Raw genomic sequence first — 19,243 nt, forward strand, 5'->3', positions numbered from 1 at the left:
TGTCATGTCAAGTGTCTAAGTGTTTTGTTAAACTTTGGATGTTTTTTCCATTGAATACTTAAAAACAGGTTCTCGTGCACTCTTCTTATCATATGCTGGCACTAAAGAAAATTGAGAGTGAGTGAAACATTCCAATTTGTTTAGTTAGGCTGTTGAGGAAAATGTCATCAGGTCTACAGATATTCCAGTGAAACTTGACATTACTGCATGCATTTGATGATACCACAGCCTATTCTTTCTTATACATGACAGATGTGTGATGGTTATACCTGAATGATCTGGCATAGTCAGATTGGAAATCCTGTTTGCTTAATGTTGTGATTGTTCATATGCTTTCACAATGTTAGTAAGTAGGCATGAGGCAATGCTGTCGGCTTTGAGAACTTGACTTGTTTATTGAAGGTTCATACTCTGGGTGTATCTATTTACAAATACAGATCTTGCTGTAGGAGTGAATTCCACCCTCCATCCTTCGCTGTTAGTGCAGAGACAAGAGGGGAGGGAAGAATGTGTTTCTGCCCTTCACTTTCTTTCAGCCTTTGGTGAAGTAAGAGGGAAACCCTTCTTATGTCAGAGTTTGACCTGCATGGTAACTTGCTTGCTAATGTAGATACTTTTTACTGTTATGAACGCCTCTTGGCTTCCAGCTCTTTTTGGGTATAAGGTGGCCATTTTTCAGCAGCTTTCTTTTCTTATGACCAGTCTTACTCCTTTTTGACCTCAGCGTTGTATGTGTTGCAGTTATGTTGTTTATTTAGATATTCCTTCTTATAGCAATGTTTTAATCTGTTGTGATCATCAGCATAGTTGATGCCTTGCACAGAGGAGTGTGTAATGTCAGAGGGTGCTAAGTCCAGCTTTCAAGCCAGTAACTAAAATAGATTTTCCACATACGAAGGAATAATCACTAACGAAACAAGGGCATTGTAAACAGTATCCAGTGTTATCTTTCAAAGTAATGAAATGCCCGTAAGGACAGAGCTTGTCTAGAGTCGAGGTGGTTGAGGCCATTTCCTTGTAGAATTTGTGGAGTGGTTAATTTACATGCTGTATACTGTGCTAGCTCCGAAGTGTTCTGGTTCACAGGCAGCATTCTGAGCAATTTGTCAGAGTTAAGATGTTGATTTTGGCTCTGGGCGTGGCAGCTATGTGATCTGTATGCCCTTCAAACATTGAAGAAATTATTTTAAAAGCCATTTCTTTCTTCAAGCAGCTTCACCAAATGTTAACTGCCTGAGGTGGGTCTCTATATCTCACTGCCTGCCCGACAATAAGATTTTTGATCTGACAGCAAATCCAGGCTTGTTCCTGGAGCCAGGCTTTTAGATGTACTGATAGATCCTTCACTCTTGTTGCTACTTACCTCGAGCCATGACATGCAGAGTGGTTTGAACTTTGCAGTCTTAGGACTGAAGAAGAGTTGACTTTTAGAGGCAGATAAAATGCAAGACTACCCTCAGAGTCTGATTAAAACAGTTTTGCTTGGGACTGGATATTTTGCTGGATCATGAAGTGATTGTGCCTTCCTGTTCATCTCAAGCGTGTTAGGGTGGCTACTTCCTGGAAATGGATCAAAGTTCTGCACTAAATTTAGTGAGGCTAAATGGATTTATTCAGTGCCTCTTTGTTCTCTCAGGGTTTGCATAGTGGCTGTGACTTCTCCACATCTGTGCAATGAGGACTTTTAGTTTATTCCCACACAGTTACTGATTTGCTTTTCAGAGGCCCTGAAGTTTTTCTCTTCAGTAAGAATCCAACTCCTGCCCCCTGGATCCACGTCTGATTTTCACATCTATGATGTGGAAATGCTTTGAAATGCGCTAATGTATTCCTTTCTCCCTGTAGATGGCCTTATGATCTTATCAGCTACATTACTATCTTCAGTTTCTGATGACCGAGTCAAGATTGTGGCTGTGCTTCTTACACCCCTTTTTTTTCTAGGGCATAGAAAAGATTACTCTTTAAGGCAAGGAGAAGTTCTGAGGTGATCTTAGAATATGGTGTAAGCGTAGGTCTTCCTGGATCTTATTTTCCTAAATTGTGAACATCTGAGAGTGAGCTTCTCAGTACAGTTTGGATACTAAATGAGATTTTGATCTTTTTAGTAGATCACAGTTTAGTGTGCTAATGACAGGACCCTTTTAGAAAGTCTTTGGAGCTGACCATCTTGTCACAAGAAACTCCTACAGGATAGCTAATTCTGAGAGACATTCTTGGGGCCTGATCAAGAATATTTCCATTGTTGATTAGCTCCGTTTGACTAGACCTTGAGCTGCATTTGTGTCAGACTTCTGTGGGATGTCCAGTCTTGCAGATGTCAAAACAACTGACATAACTTTTCTTTTTTTCAAGTAATAAGGCATGTTATAGATTATTTCTGTAGACATCTTGAAGGAGAACATTTACAGGCAACCAGCCCTTTCTGGGGACTAGTGATTTTACTTTCTTTGTGCTTGTCACATAGCTTTGAGTCTTGGCAGTGACTTTTCATTTTTGTAGGGTCACTTTGGACAGGAGGAAGAAGATAAATGTAGGAGGAAGTCAAATGCAATGATTATGGTATCTTGGCAAATTTATGTTTGCAGTACTGCACATCTGTCTATGCGCTTGCTCTTAGCCCCCACTTAATACAAGGAAGTCACTTTCAAAAAGGTAGTTTAAGAAATGTAGTTAGAACATCTCCGAGTGTGTGGTTTCTCTTTCAGCTAACGCTGCTTGTTTCTACAATATTTTTTCAAATGAAGTACCAATGAATATTTAGAACCATCAAGAATTCTTTCAGACAGAAGATGACTTAAACTTTGTTTCTGTATCTTGACAATACATAAAACTGCATTTGGTTTATGAGGAGGCACTTTTTTTTTCTTTCATTAGGAAAGAATGATTAATCTTTAGATTCCAGCTTTCCCCCTATAGAAGACCTCGAAAATCAAGTACTGTAAACAGTATTGTATTTGGAAAAACTGAATTTATGATTGCACTGGCATCCTGTTTTATTTGAGATGGAAAGAACAAGCATTACATTGTGATTGGGATGTGACAAATAAGTAGATATTATGGTCAGCCTAAGATTATACCCTTCTGGTTTTCAAGCCCTGAATAAAGACAAAAATAGCTTGTCTTTAGTGCTCTGCTTTTGTTTGTAGAGCTTTAAATAGAATATGCCCTTTCTTGACGAATGGGCTATAAGCATACAGAGAAAAAGACATTAGAATGGATACCAGTTTCACACTTGTAAACTAGTTACTAAAATGAGCATTCTGGTTGTAATCTTTCACATACAGGGTGAACTTTGCTAGCAGACTTTGATAAATCGGTGCTCTGTTCTGTTTTGTAGATGCTTATGAAACAGCTAAAATGTTATGTGAACAGTACTATATGGTGGCACCCGATCTGGAAGTTGAAGAATTCAATGGTAATTGTGAAATTAAATTAAGTGATGTATCTAAGAAAAAATATTTCTAATATTTGTAATTTCTAGTTTTGTTATTGTAAGTTTGAACTCTGCAGTTTGGTATGCAGAGATAATTTTCTGCTAATGCATCTGCATGGCCACCTGAATTATAGTTTGTCATCGTGACATGTTTACTACTTGATGCTGAATGCAGTGCCATCTGCTGAATTCACTATCACTTCAAGGAAAATAAAGTGGCCAAGAATCCTCTTAGCTGAGAAGGAAGCATGACTGCCTTCTGGGTAATCTTTTAACAGAGCTGAAATTTATTTCACTTTGAAGCACGCTTATAAATTCAGCTGTCAGTCCCTGCATCAGTGGTGAACTCTACTGTGTAAGATAGCCAAATTAGTGATTTTTTTTTTTACCCAGTCTATGCTTTAAGTCCTATCATCAGCTTCTGACGTGAAAGTCTGTTTCAAATTGATTGCAAAGATGAAAATTGGATGCTCTGAAACTGACAAGACACTCTTTGTCAGTGTGTTGACTGAATTGGTTCATCGTTTCCATTGACAAAAGGTAGATTATTTTTTCAAGTTAATAAAATAGTCTTGAGTGATCCTCTCACAAATTTTGGACAGCTGTCCAAACATTAAAGAATAAAATGTTTCCTAACTTAAGCAGAAGAATTGTGAAAGTCTCAAAAATAGGTAACTCTCAAAATGGAGAGTGTAATACAGGGAACATACGTTACTCAAAGTGCTATTTGAGATTGTAGAAATACTTCTCTAAACAAAGTTATGTTGTCAACACTGGTGCAGTACTGCCAGCCCCCTCTACCAAAACCAGACAACCCAACCTTCCCTCTTGAAAACTGAATGAATTTTAGAGCAAAAGTACTGAGTGCTGCAGCAGAGGAATGCAGCACTGCAAAATTCATTTGAAGGCATAAGTAGAAAAAGCCAGCAGTAGAGAAAACAAGTTATTGGATCTCATTTAAAAAGAAAATATAAAATAATTACTTGTTTGCTTCAAACTAGCTTATTATCAGTATGAAAAAAAGTGACATTGCAAATTATTTCACAAGAACAACAGTAGTGGGTCTTATAAATGTACTCAGTGCTTCAAGTGAGTGTGAATCAGTCTGCCTTGCTTTTGGTAGTGCCTAAGAGGACTGGAGTATGGACTTTGACAAAATTAACATAATAAAACAGCAAGTTGCCTTGCCACCGATTATGCAGAGCATTGTTTTGGTGGTCTTTTTCTAAGATTTTCAACGACTGTGTCTCTTTAAGTAATAACTGCTTTTATTATCAGTGCTCAGTGCCAATAAGGATGAAGTTGACTCCTGTCACATTCTGTGCATGTATTTGTATCTTTCTGCAATTTATGAAGTTGACATTTAGACTTTTTTCTCCAATCTAAACTGCTGCTGAGTCTGACAAGCTGTGACTGTAGAGTTTAGTGCCAGTAGGTGTTTGAATGTTGAGGGATGGCTGCATCTTTAACACCAGAACTGTCCTGGAATGTATTAAACACAGCTGTAATATTTCCTCCCGAATCAGTTAGCCCTCTAGCATTCAGAGCTGTCCCAAGCCATACACCTCTGCTGAAACACTAATAACAGGACAGCAGTGGATAAACAGTTCAGTTATGATTTGGAATAAGGAAACTGTGATATTTGTAGAATCATAGAATGGTTTGGGTTGGAAGGGATCATTCGGTTTCAGCCCTCCTACCATAGGCAGGGAAACCTCCCAGTAGGTCAGGTTGCTCAGAGCCTTATGGATTGAACATTCTTATGAACACATTTTATATGTTTTAATTAAGGGGATATTTAAACAATGAATTTTTTTTAGTTTAAAAGTCTTTGTGAAGCAAATGTTATGCTCAAATATTGTGTGCATTAGGAAAAAAGTTTTCCACATAAGTGTGAAAATTCTCTTAGTTAACATATATTGTCAGTACTAAACCAACAGCTGCTTAGTTAAGTTTCATATCTAAAAGTCTGCTAACATAGATGTCTTTGAAAATCATTGTGAGACTGTGTTCAGGTGATACCAGTAACTGAAATTTATGGCTTTACTTCATGGAATGAATCTCGCACTTGGAAAATTAGATCATGCTTACATACTTGTCTTTGCATAGAATTCCATGTTATTCCTATGAACAGAAATGCTACAAAATAGTGTTTTGAAAAAAAATAATTTGTCTTCTTATTTTTTAGCTAAAGCTCCAAACAAACCTATTCAAGTAGTCTATGTACCATCTCATCTGTTTCATATGTTATTTGAATTGTTCAAGGTAAGTTGCACTAGTAAATATTCGGAAGGGATTTGTGAACTTATGTTACTGTTGAAATTGAGATTTTTCTTTTCAGTTATAGCTCTTATATGTTATTTCAGTTTTCCTTTCTTAAGCTCATTCCTTAAGTGAACAGGGTTTGAAACCTTTAAAAGCTATGCTTACAGCCGTCTCTTATACCCTTGTATTCTTAAAACTTGTGTTTTCCCACTTCTCCTTTTGTGGGTTTGGAGTTGATTAACTTAAAACATTCATGTTAATCTGTCTTTGCAATGACAATGTATTCATTAACTTGCATTTGTCATAAGCTTGCTTCTTTATTGCATATTTGAGGACTGATTAGGATCTGTATCTCTTGTTTGTTCTGAAAACAGCTGGTATGTCAGAATAGCGTAAATGACTTGCTTTGGCTTTATATGTGTTTCTGAATAATTGGAAGAACAGTGGAAATGGAATGTGCCAGAGCTGTTGTATGCTTTTGAGTAAGATAGGTGGTCTTTAGGTGGTGGAATCGAACACTAGAAGTTCAGGAGCAAAAATGCATTTGGTCAGAAAGAAACTTCTCCAAAATAATGGTGTTTTGGGTTTGCTTCCTGACAATTGCCAAGTATGTTTATTTAAATCTTTTCCTATTTTGCCATTTGTAGCATTAGTTCTAGGGCAGAACAGGTGAGAATTTGTACACTGCTTGTATGTATGTTTTGTTACGAGTCATGAAACAGTATGAAACCAGTAAGTTGTAGTTGTAAGTAACAATAATCTGGTGGACTGACAGTGGAAACTCTGCTAATAAATATGATAAAATCAGATTGATAGGTGGTAACATAACAATTACATGACCCAGGCTGAGAAAATTAAAGCTTGTTCTATGTGTTGAACATCAGTATCGGTGTTCTGCAAGGTGTAGGTGAAGGATGTTGTTGTCCCTTATGTATAATTACTTGATTTCATGCAGAAAAAAATAATTCTTGCTTTATGTTCTCTGTCTCTATATCAAATAGATAAAAGTATGTATAATGGAGTTCCAATTTAAAAGTTGAACTGGACAACTCCTTGACTTGAAAACATTTCTTGTATTTCTTTTGAAATAGACTTTTCTGTCTAGTATAGAAATGTAGGACAATATCTAGATTTATTGAAATAAATACAAGTTTAAGTTGTCACAAAAAGCATATATTGTAAAGTTAGAATCAAAGACATTGTTTTTTTTTCTTTTATCTTCAGAATTCAATGAGAGCTACGGTAGAATCACATGAAGGTAAGAAAGAAGGCTATCCATCGATCAAAACCTTAGTCACTTTGGGGAAAGAAGATCTATCTATTAAGGTAAATGCCTAAAAATAATATGCAGCTTACAAACCTGTCAAGGTTAGAATAATGTGACTTGTAGTTTGAAAAGGCAAGTTTAAGGTATTATTTCTGACAATTGTGAAATATTCATTAGAATAGAAAGAATAGAATAGACTATTTCAGCTGGGAGGGACCTACATGGACCGTCTTGGCCCACCGCCTGACCACTTCCAGGCTGACCAGAAGTTAAAGCATGTGATGAAGGGCATTGTCCAAATGCCTCTCAAACACTGACAGAAATGGGTCACCAGCTGCCTCTCCAGGAAGCCTTTTCTGGTGTTTGACCACCTTCGTGGTAAAGCAATGCTTGCTAACACCTGGTTTAAAACTACCCAGAGGCAGACTTGAACCATTCCCGCGCATCCTGTCACTGGATACCATGGAGAAGAGTTCAGCACCTCCCTCTCCACTTCCTCTCCTCAGGAAGCTGTTGAGAGCAATGAGGTTGCCCCTCAGCCTTCTTTTCTCCAAACCAGACAAACCCTAGTGGCTAGTGTCTCTAGCCTCTCCTTTAAAATATCTAAAGGCATTTAGATAATGTTGCTTGAGTTTTGCAGGTTTTTTTCAGAACAGAATATTTAAGATTCTTAACTTTTCATTCCTTAGATAAGTGATCAAGGTGGAGGTGTACCTTTAAGAAAAATAGACAGATTGTTTAACTACATGTACTCAACAGCACCCAGGCCTAGTTTGGAGCCCTCGAGAGCTGTGCCTTTGGTAAGCAATTGCATTATGCATGTAAATGTCTTTTTGCACTATTCTAGTTGTATGTTTCCCTTCACTGCAATCTGCTGTATCAGGTTTTCTGTTGAATAAATTGTTTATCATTGGCAATTCTCTGTAGGCAAAACATATCAGGAAAAAAATGAGGTCCATTATTACCACTTGGTCTTTGAAATAGGAAATTGCTTTTCTTTTGTCTTGACATTATATTCTTGGAAACAAGCATATCTTAGGCACAATATTTTCACAAGTTAACCAACAGGATTGTTAGTGGTATATTATGGAGAAGATGGTTAACTTAATGAGTTCCTTTTGATGCATAAATTACTATTTATGTAATTTTCCTCTAATAAATATATAGGAAAGGTGAGCCACACTGTCAGAATCATAGCACTTGAGCAACACTTCTTGGTAATGCACAAGGTTATATTGAACTTAAAAAATTATTTTTATACAAGTTATTGATTATAAAAACACATTGAAAAAGAAATTTCCAAAGCTGTATGTGAACTGAACACTTTCAGTATATTCCTATTCAGTTGGAGATACCTCACATAATGTTCCCTTATGTGGGATATATCGGGGTCAGATTTCGAACAAACAAAATTTCCCCATGGTTTCTTCTAAACAGGGAATTATTTCAGTATTGAATGTGTAGATTCTTTTAGCAATGATGATTTTTAAAAATTATTATAAAAATTAGTAATACATTATTTTATTAAATTACATATTGGGTTATTGTGATAAAAGCTATACAGTCACTATTCCATTTGACTGGCTTTTATATGTGGATTAATACTGATGCTGTATTCTTGCTTCTTCTCATCTTTGTTCCATAGTACTTCTGATGCAATTCTTTGTCTTCAAGCATGTCGAGAAAAAATTGATTCTTTGAGAAATTTTCTTTCCCTATTTAGGAATGCTCATCTAGCTTGTTCTTAAGAGACTTTGTGCTTTTGTTTCTGCTGATACACCAGTGCTTTAAGTGCTTTCAGGTAGCTAATAAAATGTGACATGGAGAGTATGTGTTTTTTTCTGATTTAAAATAATTAACAGTGAATTGAGGGTGAAAACAGCTCAGAGTTATTCAGAGATAATAAATTTCCTTTTAGGTTTTTAGCAGAAAGTCTTTATGGTACTTAGTCCACAGTTCATAGCATTGTGGCACATCAGTGTATTGCATTGATTTCCCCTGCATTGCATGCTACCGCAGTAGGTGTGATACCGAGTTCTGTGTCTGCACTGACTTGATATTAATCTAACCTGATTCTGTGAAACATTTTAGTTTCAAACAATGATATGTCTTTTTCATAGAAAATCTTTTTGAATGGGGTGAATGATAGGGAACAGGTCTTAATTCAAATATAAACTTTTTTCTTTTTCAAGAATGGTAGAATCTCTCTTGATTCATAATTTGCCTTTGTTCTGTCTCACTTTTGATTAGCAATTTACCGTATCAGCCTACAAAGATTTTCTGAAACTTGTTCTCACTGTAAACTTATACCTTGATTACCAGTTGTATTCACTATTAAAATGTCTCTTCTTTTGTGGCTCTCTGATTGTAAAACGTGTTCAGTTTAGGATTGACACTATTCTCTCCCCCACCCCCTGCCTTTTTAGTAGTGCATTCTGTGTTTATTACCTCATCTTCAAGGCTGCTTGCTTTGATTCTGTGGGTTTATACTTAGCTTTCTTCTACTGTACCCTATTTTCAGGCTTTCTTTTTTACTGTTTGTCACTATAGTCAGACCTCCACAGTGTCCCTCTTGTGAACCTGTCAGCTTTTGCTCTGAGTCTGATCGATGCCTGTATATACTGAACACTGAGAAGAGCTGTTAAGCTCTGTTATTTATATGTGTGTGCAGAAAGAAAAAAAGTCAAAAACTGGGAGTCTGTGGTATATCTTTTGACAAAAAAGAAAAAGACATAGCTTCACACGCTATGTATTATGGACCAGATACAGTTATAAGAATAATTATGCTATACTTTGTGTGTCAGTCTAGAAATAAAAATCCTTAAGCAGAAAGAGTGCACATAAATCCTCTTTGAAGTCCATCCAGAAGGAGTGTTTCTTTATTGCTTTAAAAAAAGGCAAACCACTAAAGAATTATGGTGCTCCACAAGGTAGGGAGGTCTGTGCTAGTGTCATTCTTGACTTAGACAATATTAGTAAACTAAACTGCAGTGCAGTGTAAGTAGACATATTTTTCTGTCCTAACCCTCCCTCCCGTTGTTATGCGATCCTCCATCTAGTTTATTAAACATTCATGGGCTTGGGGAGTGGAAGAGAAGGATCTTTTTGTTGATTTGTTAAAACTCTTTCTCAGTGTTATTGCAAATGTTCTTTAAAAACTGCTGAGAAACCTTGTTACCATGGCAGCGTTGGGATTCTAGCAGGTCTTGTGCTTGTCTGTACTGCTGTATACATAGTGGAAACATTAGAAACACGTGGTACTGTTTGATAATTAGGTTTTCTTAGAGATTGTAATGATTCTTCCTGGCAACGTTAGTTTATAGCGGGAGAAACGTAGTTTAAATTAGGTTAAATTAAACTTGTAGACACCAATATCACAGAAATTTAATATTTTCCTGTTTCTATAATGCATGCTGTAACATATAATGACAAATTGGCTCTAAAGAGCTTTCTAATCTTAAGGCAGATGTGCTGCTATTGACTATATTCTGTCCTCTAGGTCAAGCAGAGACCTGTGTAGTAATCACTTCTTGTTAGTTGTCTTTTGTAATATAGACCTTTAGTGAGGTCTTGCCTTAATGAGGTACTCATCTGGGATCTGTTGCCTTCATATTTCAGTTATCTGTTTTTGGAAAATACCCTGAAAACGATGTAGATGAGAGACTGACAGGAAATACTTGGAAGATGGAAGTATGAAATAATTATGTTGCTAGCACAGAGCGTAAAGGATTTTCCTGGAAGGAGCAGGAGGCAAACAGAAGCTGGGCATGGGTTTTCAGGAGGTATAATTCCGGGGAGAGGAAAGTTAGAAATATATTTTCAGGATTGCTTGGTGCTGCCCTTTACTTGAGCTGTTCCTGAGAGTATCTACCTTGCTTTTCAGTTGCTGTGCTTTTTAATTTCTGTAACATTTATTTTCTGGTCTCTGGAAAATGTGCAGCTTTGGGAATTTTTTTTGTTCTAAGACAGTCAAATAATTTCCAGGTTTTAGAGATTAAGAAAGAAGTGCGTCTAGTTTCAAGACCAGGTGTTGGAAAGTGCTGCGTGTTTTTCTAATGACAGACTGAGAATTACATTTTTAAACCATACTATTTTTTTGGAAAAGTATAGCTAAGCAACTGTTTTAACTGTGGAAATAGACACTAATAACTGACAAGTGGTGTGAGTAGAAAAGGGCATCTTTGGCATTTCTGTTTCTGATTTTGCTGAGAAGAACTTTTGAAGTCATCAGCGTGAGCAACTCTAATTTAGATCAATAAATTTAGGCTTCTGTAAAAACAAGGAAAAGAGGTCAAAAGATACTGTAGAGATAGTAGGTAACAGCAGGAGAATTTGTGATGGATAATGTAGCACAAAGTTCTTTAATGTTCACCCTTCCTTCAAGGGATTTCTTGTAAAGTGATACGAATTACTAGCTGTGTATAATGTTTGCAAGTTCTGCTTCTTAGCCTTCTCTTATATAATTCTGTGGGTTTATTTTTAAGATTCAGGGCATGATTTTCAGTATCTGTCAGACTGCCTTTTTAGAAATATTGTAGTGGAATGAGTTTTTATTGTTTCTCTGAAAACTTTAGGTGTCTAATTAGTCTCCTAATGCACTCTTATAGAAAGGATTTATTACTCTGTTGCTTTGTGTATCCTTTTCTTCTAATGCTTGTATGTCTGTAATCCTGCCTTTATTGCTCTGGATAGTCTTGGAAAAAAACAGGGCTGTGTCAGGTGAATAATCAGCCACTGTGATTCTCAGCACACACCAAGTCGTCTGAAAGAGACGATATGTAGACCAAAAATCTTACTCCCCAGCTGCAGTGAGAGAGGCTTGGGGTGTTTTTTATAACTTTTTCTGACAAGAGAGGGTTGAAAAATGTGCCAAGTGTTGACCTCGTTGCAGATATGGTTAGGAACATAAACGTAAATTTAAACTCTAAAATTTATACTTGTCCACTCTATTGTGCTTTGAAAATTACATGGTCTGTACATGTCTCAGTCCTCAATGGATCATTCAGTCCTGTAGAATTCTCATGTTATTTAGATGGGTAAACAATGGTGAGGAGTATTTGCCTTGTATTGTTTTATATGTAGTCTTCTGCTCTCTGTTGAAGTGTGGCATCAACAATCATTTAACAGTCACCTAGATGAAGTAAGCAGTTGTCTCCAGCTTTCTTGTGTAGTCTCCTAAATGTAGAGACATTTGAAAATAATGATCTCGGGCTTGGAAGTGTTGGTTTCCTTTGACTGGAGGCACTATGTACTGTATGTTACACCTATCAGCCTTCTCGAGAAAATGCAAAATGGACAAGACAGTCCTAACAAAGGACACTGATATTTTTCCCTTTTCTGTACTGAAAAATTACGCCATGGAAAAAAAGGAGGTTGCTCAGAAGTTAGAATAACGACTTACAGTGCAAGCTGAGTAATAAAAGAAAACTTGAGGAGTAATTTTATGCGAATGAAATATTTATGTATCTTCTCTTGCATAAATGTCTGAAGTGAGCTGCTGAATTTTTTTTTCTTTTGTTTTCTTGTTTTTGTAGGCTGGTTTTGGCTATGGCTTGCCAATTTCTCGTCTGTACGCTAGGTACTTTCAAGGTGACCTTAAACTCTACTCAATGGAAGGTGTTGGTTCAGATGCTGTAATTTATTTGAAGGTATGAATTTGATGCTTTTATAAGCTAGTAATGCAGTGCAGTTTGATAGTTTACAGCAGGCTGAATAAGTGAACGTTATCTGTTTTCAGTCTTCAACTTGTTTTCAAATCCATAATTGCTATCTTCATTATGTTTTATCTAAATCAGTTACACAAGATCCTAATAGCAGAGGTTATAAATGTTAACGTGGCACTGATACTAGCTAGCTTGCTTTGGTTAATTTTTTTTTCCTTCCAGTCCCCTATGTTAGATCTTTAAGTTTTGTTGTTCTCTCCTAACTGCTGAATTTTCAAAGAACTGTGTGATGAGATGTAATTTTGGTTAATACTCTTAGATTCTGCAAGTTTTGACCAAAATACAACCAAGAAGGCTCTTTTTCTATGCAGTTCCTGACTTCTGTGCAGTAGATTGTATTGCTCCCGTTGCCTGGGATCCCCCTCAAAAATGACTATTCAGAGGCTTAAGGTTTCGACTAACTGCTTGAATTTCAGGGAATTTAAAAGAATGTAGTGTTATAGCTCATGTGCAGGTTGTTGACTTAGCATTGTTGCTGTGCCTTGTTGTATGTAGTGAGTGACTTAGGTCCTAACTGTGCTAACTTAATTTTCTGATGGATTTAATCCCGTGCGTGTATGCGGCGGGGGGGGAAGGTACGGCCTTTTTCAGAGGAAAAAGGCGTGCTAATAGTTCTGAACTAGGTCAATCCTCACAGGTTGGTGTGCTGACAGAGTCCAGGTTTGTTGGAGAAGCAAAATGTTTAAGTAAAGTAGGTGTCTATCTGGTGTCAGTGACAAACCTCCCTAAAATGTTTTTGACAGAACTTTTTTTTTCTTGCTGTCTTTGTAGACACCACTCCCTGGAAGGAAGGGAACACTTTAAAAGAGTTATTGTTTTCTTACAACTTTTACAACATCTAGGACTGTAGCTAGAATGATTGATCACAGCCAAAGTACTTTTAAAACAGTGTTGTGACATGTAGCACTTGGATAATTGAAACACTTGCTCCCTATCGAATTTGTAGCTGTAGAACTCCCCAGAGTATCGTCTTGCTCTTGATATCTCTAATGATATCTTACCATTGCTTTTGTTTTTCCATAGGCCCTTTCAAGTGAATCATTTGAAAGACTTCCCGTTTTTAATAAATCAGCATGGCGACACTACAAGACCACACCTGAAGCAGATGACTGGAGCAATCCTAGCAGTGAACCCCGGGATGCTTCTAAATATAAAGCTAATCGATAATTTGCCACCTCTTGTCTCTGTCGGAGATGACCTCTGCATTCAGTATAAAGTCTCTGCTTTGTTCCAAAATCCTTCAAACCACAATAGCTAATTACTTCCAAACAAAGACCTAATCAGGGCATTGAAAAATAACAAGAACAAAGTGATGATTGGGACTTAAAGGAAGGCACTAAGCACGTTTGGTATGTGAATCCTGCCTACTTCACCAGAATATGCTTGGTTGCTTCAGTCATGCAGCGACAAAAGGGATTGCACTGTGGTTGCACTTAAGAATGCAGTGTTGTAACAAAAAAGATATTATTTGAAATGGCCGATTTTTATTCCAGTATGAAGATTGGCAAAGATATGCAGAATCCCTTTGAATGGTGGATGATATCTTACACAGCAATACAGTGTAAGCGAAAAATTCTAGTGTAGTTAAACATAAGCTTTGAAAATCCACTCTACTGCATTTTATATTGCACAGTTGTCGTCACCTCTTCCAGAAAATCCCTTTGAGCTCTTCAGATTTTATATCCAGTGAGCTTAAAAATGCGTACTACTAAAAAGGGTTGTGCAGCTTTAAACTGATGCTTTCCCCAAATCCATTTGTCAAGTGCATACGAAATTTACGTTGTTGTAAGACATTGGGATTTTCACTTCTTGGTATGCACATTTAATGATTTTCTTGACACACAAACACAGAAATGCATTTCTATACTTTTTTCCTTGTTTTGAGGAAAGATCATAAGTAGTTAAATCATTTCTCCATGCAAGAAATTCTGTCACTACAGGGGCAGGGGTTGATTCCATTTCATGTTTATTGCTTGTCATTTCTGGGGGAACGGGGAAGGGAGAGAAATGCTGAAAGGCCAGCCAGCCAGTCTTACAAATGAATTTGCCTTAAGAGTGTTGGTTGCTTGGAACCTGATTAGTTTTAAACCTGTAAATAGTTTGCAAAGTTATTTATATATTCAATGTCTGACTATAGTCTGGTAATCTGAATTTGTAGTGTATATAAAGATGATGTACACCAGCTTCTGGAAAGTGTCTTTGGTCTAAATACATCAAACTGGAAATATTGTAGAAATGGGAGGGACAAAACGTAGCTGGTACCTGATTTAAGGGAGAAAAAAGTCAAAGAGGAAAAAAACTAAGTATTTTCCCCCTTAAATTTATTGTAAGGGTTACTGCTGAGTATATGAAACTATTCTTCACCAAGTCTTTGCCAAATACCATTTCTGATACAATGGCCTTTCAGAAAAATTTGTGAAGTTTAGAAGTTTTGATATCCTAGCCACAGGCATAAAGTAAGTGAGTTGTAAGCAACTGTGATGCGCCCTCAGTTTCTCTTGGGTGTTTTGATATTTTTTTTGAAAGATATTGCGGATTTTAGCATGGGAAAATGAAATTTGTTTAGGAAAACTGGGGGGGAGAACTATCCCTTTCATCCTCCCAATATTTATTTTTATAAATAACTGATCTGTTAGATAAATAGGGAAACGCTGAGTAATTTCTTGATATTTAAAAAAAAAATAATCTCGTTTTGACTTAACGATAGTACTTTGCACTTACATAGCACATTTCATCGAAGGATTACAGAGTGCTTTGAGCAATAAGCTTCATATAGCCCTATTTCTGAAGAGTCCGAGTCCTTGCCTTGCAAACCCTTACTCTTAATCTGTTGCTGTCTGTTCAAGAATTTGTATGTGAATGGTTAATGAGTTTTCAGGCCTTGAGGTTCTATGAGCTTCTCTTTGCTGAATGCTGTCTATTAGCTGGTGAGTGGTGCCCTTCTGAGCCCCCTCTGCCAGCAGGTAAGAAGAGGGAGCGTGCTGATAATAGAGCCATCTTCTGTTCCTGAACTGGACTTGTTTGACCCTGGCTACTAGGGGATCTTTACGCGGCACGGTGAGGGTATAATAAAGCAATAATTTCCCATGACTGCAGGCACTGCTGCAGAGAAGGCGAATTGCTATTCAAGCGATACAACTATGCTGCTGAGGTGAAATTGGAGTAATAGTTTGACTGAAACACCAGTTGGAAGTCACATCTACTAAAATTTAGTTACTTAACTTCTGCCCTCACCCATAACTTCTTACTGTTTCTTAAATTCATTTCAAGTTGTGTGTGTTTTCTAGCAATTGCAGAGGGCTTGCTTAAAAATAGAAATTGGTGATGAAACTAATATTTTTCCCAGATGCGTGTGGTGTTTTTCCTAGACCATTACCTAAAACATTCCAAGGAACAAGATAGTTTGTGTAAGAAGCTGAGTTCCAGCTTTTGTTAGAAATTGTATTTTGAAGTAGTAAATCCTGACCTGGTGCTTCTCTCTGACTGTCTCCTTACACATGAAGAGGAGAGGAAAGAGAGAAAAGAAAGAATGCAGGTGTGTGGGACTTGTTTTCATGAAGTAAACATAAACCATGGAAGCCAGTGAATGAAAGCTGAAGGTACCACAGGGGATGTTATGGTATGTTAGTAATTTCACTTTATTCTCAAAAACAACTGGCTGCCTTTCAGGGCAGAAGTGCTCTGGTACTTGAAAACCAAGGTCCCTTGAAATGGTACCTATCTCCAAGAATCCTGAGTATGTATGAACAGCTCAAAGCAGGGAGATAAACCACGAGGAATGCATTTTCTTTCCATTTCCCAGGATTTGTCTGTGGGCATTACAGTGATTATGAGCGAGAAGCAACTTTTCTCCTCTCCAGCCTTCTCTAGGCAGCATGTGCTGTAGTGGAGATCCCAGGAACACCATCAGTCCTTGTCCTTGTGCCATGTTTCTGCATAGATGTATTAGTCTTAGAACTTTTAGGAGACGACAGTAGCAGACCTTCCAATTAGATGAGTTTTTTAATGGGTATGCCTGAAAAATGAGGGTGGATGGATTTTTAATATGGCTTGTTTAACTACAGATACTGAACTTCTTTCAGTTACTTCTACCATTGATTGGAGTCTGTTGTAACTATGTTTTAACATCTTGGGGCTGCTGATTCCAAACTTTCTGATGAAATAAAAGTATATTTCTTTTTTTATGGATATCAGATATAAGGCCTGCTAATGTTATTGCAGCCTGCTTTGCTTGACTTACAGGACATGCAAACAGAAGAAAAATGTTTTCAGTGAAAATGCTTCACATCTGTTGTGTTTAGTGATTAACAGAAACAAAATGAGTAAGAGATGTTCACTCCTCCATTCTTCCTGAGAATTTACAAACAACCTCTGTGTGTTGCAGTGTTACAGAGTTTAACTTCTTTGTCCAGCGTGCATTTTTCTGGTGTATGTGTCTTGAACACAATCTATTAATCCCCCGCTTAATTTAATATTAGTAGATACTGAAGTCTCTCCAAATCATAGACGTGCTTTTACTCCCTGCTTTTCTAGGTATTGTTTTGAGGCTAACAAGGAGTCTTTCAGCATCGTCCCTGGAGAAATAGTCACAAGATACTGAAATGCTTCTTTTACAACTCAAATGCACAATCTTTGCCCCTGCAATTGACTGTCATAACCTAGGATAGTACTGAGAACGTCTTTGTCCTGCTGCAGTTTGTGCTACCTCTTGGGCATTGTTTAAAGCAGGTCCTTTGACACATGCTTAAAGAATATGGATATTAATTGTAGTGTTCTTGGGAAACTCAGGCTACGTTTTGACTATGTAAGCTACACCTGCTGCTCCAACTGGGTAACGTACTTCTCTTTGCCCTCAGTGGCGTGTAGAATTTGCTTTGAAGCAGCTATTCACTTTCTCCAAAAAGCGAGCAAGAGTGATCTTTCAGTGTAGTGCTATCTCCTATTCACCTCCACCCAAACTTTGTATTTAGGGTGAAAACTTGACCTCATCGACGTGGAAGACATTTTCCTTCCCCTTACCTTTAATAAGCACTTCTAGATCTGTGTTAGGTGCCGCAAAGTGGTCTTGATTAACATAAATAATTTTGTAGAAAACAGCCTAAATGTTTATTATTAGTGTTTGAGGATAACGATGCCCCATTGTGCAGTGTTGAGTTTCCTTGCATGTTTCCTCCCATGTTTCCTCAGTTGCAGTGGTTTCTAATAGTTCTTCATCCCTTCTTCCTGACATACTTACCTGCCTATGAATTAATATATATAAATGTGTTTTTGTAGAACTTGAGCGAATATGGTGATACATGACAGAACAGTGTATTACTGAGCCCAAAGGTGAGTTTATTCACAAATTAGGAACACAGTTGTAAATTGTGTAGTGACTTCAGGGCTGAATCTTGCGAATAGTTGCACAAGTAAACAGTGTATGAGAGTAATCCCACTTAAATGAATCTGTTCTCAGGATCAAGACTTAAGCTGTTGATGTTAATTTGAAACAATGAAGATTTATGTATCTGAAGTGGCTTTCTAATTAAAAATAAATAAGAAAACATGAAGCTCATGTGCTTTAATTGCAGTATTATGTTGCCTTAAAAAGATCTCAGAAATTGGCATAGAGAGCTTGCTTGTTTATTACTACATAAAAAAAATCTCTAGATTTATCAGTAGATCTGATGTGTTTGTGATAATTCTGACGTTGTCAAACTAGTATTAATTGCTTTATTACAATCTTCCCTTTGAACTGAATACTGACAAGAAGTGCCAGATGGACAGTCCTTGGAAATTCATACCCTCTGTAGATAATACCGGATAGTGATAGGGTGGTTCACTGTGAGTGCTTTCAGCTGTTCAGCAAGGGCTGCTCTTAGGCAAGGAACCTGCTAGTTGCTTCATGCTTGCCATCTCTGATGAACTGTTAACAGCATGCTAAGCTTGTCTTGGGTTTTGTGTTTACCACATGGGTGGAAATCAAGTTAATTTGTTCCTTGCAGCGGTTATGGGACAGAACTCTTACTGGTGAGCTGGCCAGAGCTGCGCCTGGCATCGCAGAGGGACAGAGGGCTCATGTTGCCTTTCCTCTGAGGCAGTATCATTTGAATTAGCTGAACCTATAATGGGAGTATGGGAAGCTAATTTTTCACAAGATTAATTGGTGATATTTTAATTTTGAGTCTTCTGTACCTTGTGTTGGAATTGTTTCTAGTCCAATATCCCTTGTGTATATCATTTGTGTATATTCTTATTTTCCTTTTTTTTTCTCTCTGTGGCTGACAAATAAAAATATGTAAAAAAATACATGACATTTTTAAGGGACTGATTCAGTTTCACACACTATGCAGTTTGAGTTGTGATTTGGCTGCCTAAGGTAAACTTCAGACATGCCTACAGAGGGGACACCCTCAGAGCTGCAGTTGGGAAGCTAAGAGTAATTTTAAATAAGTGTTTTTCTTGCCTGTTTTGTCACAACACAGTTTGAAGTCTTCTATGTAAACATACATTTGAGTATACACACACACACACACACACACACACACAAAATTTATTATTAATATCTCAAGTACA

At 37.2% G+C, this 19,243-nt stretch overlaps 1 protein-coding gene across 1 annotated transcript in view; it reads left to right on the forward strand.

Annotated features, from left to right (window-relative positions):
* The window catches only part of PDK3 (pyruvate dehydrogenase kinase 3), a 55,130-nt gene extending 36,888 nt beyond the window's left edge, over positions 1-18,242 (forward strand). The window contains exons 6-11 of the mRNA XM_054081012.1: positions 3,338-3,415; positions 5,622-5,698; positions 6,923-7,024; positions 7,655-7,765; positions 12,500-12,613; positions 13,712-18,242. Coding sequence (XP_053936987.1) covers positions 3,338-3,415; positions 5,622-5,698; positions 6,923-7,024; positions 7,655-7,765; positions 12,500-12,613; positions 13,712-13,855 — 626 coding nt within the window. The 3' untranslated portion in view covers positions 13,856-18,242. The remainder of the gene's footprint in view (positions 1-3,337; positions 3,416-5,621; positions 5,699-6,922; positions 7,025-7,654; positions 7,766-12,499; positions 12,614-13,711) is intronic.
* Positions 18,243-19,243: the final 1,001 nt, after the last annotated feature.

The sequence above is a fragment of the Cuculus canorus genome, chromosome 1, assembly GCF_017976375.1.
Source record: "Cuculus canorus isolate bCucCan1 chromosome 1, bCucCan1.pri, whole genome shotgun sequence".
Lineage (NCBI taxonomy): Eukaryota > Metazoa > Chordata > Aves > Cuculiformes > Cuculidae > Cuculus > Cuculus canorus.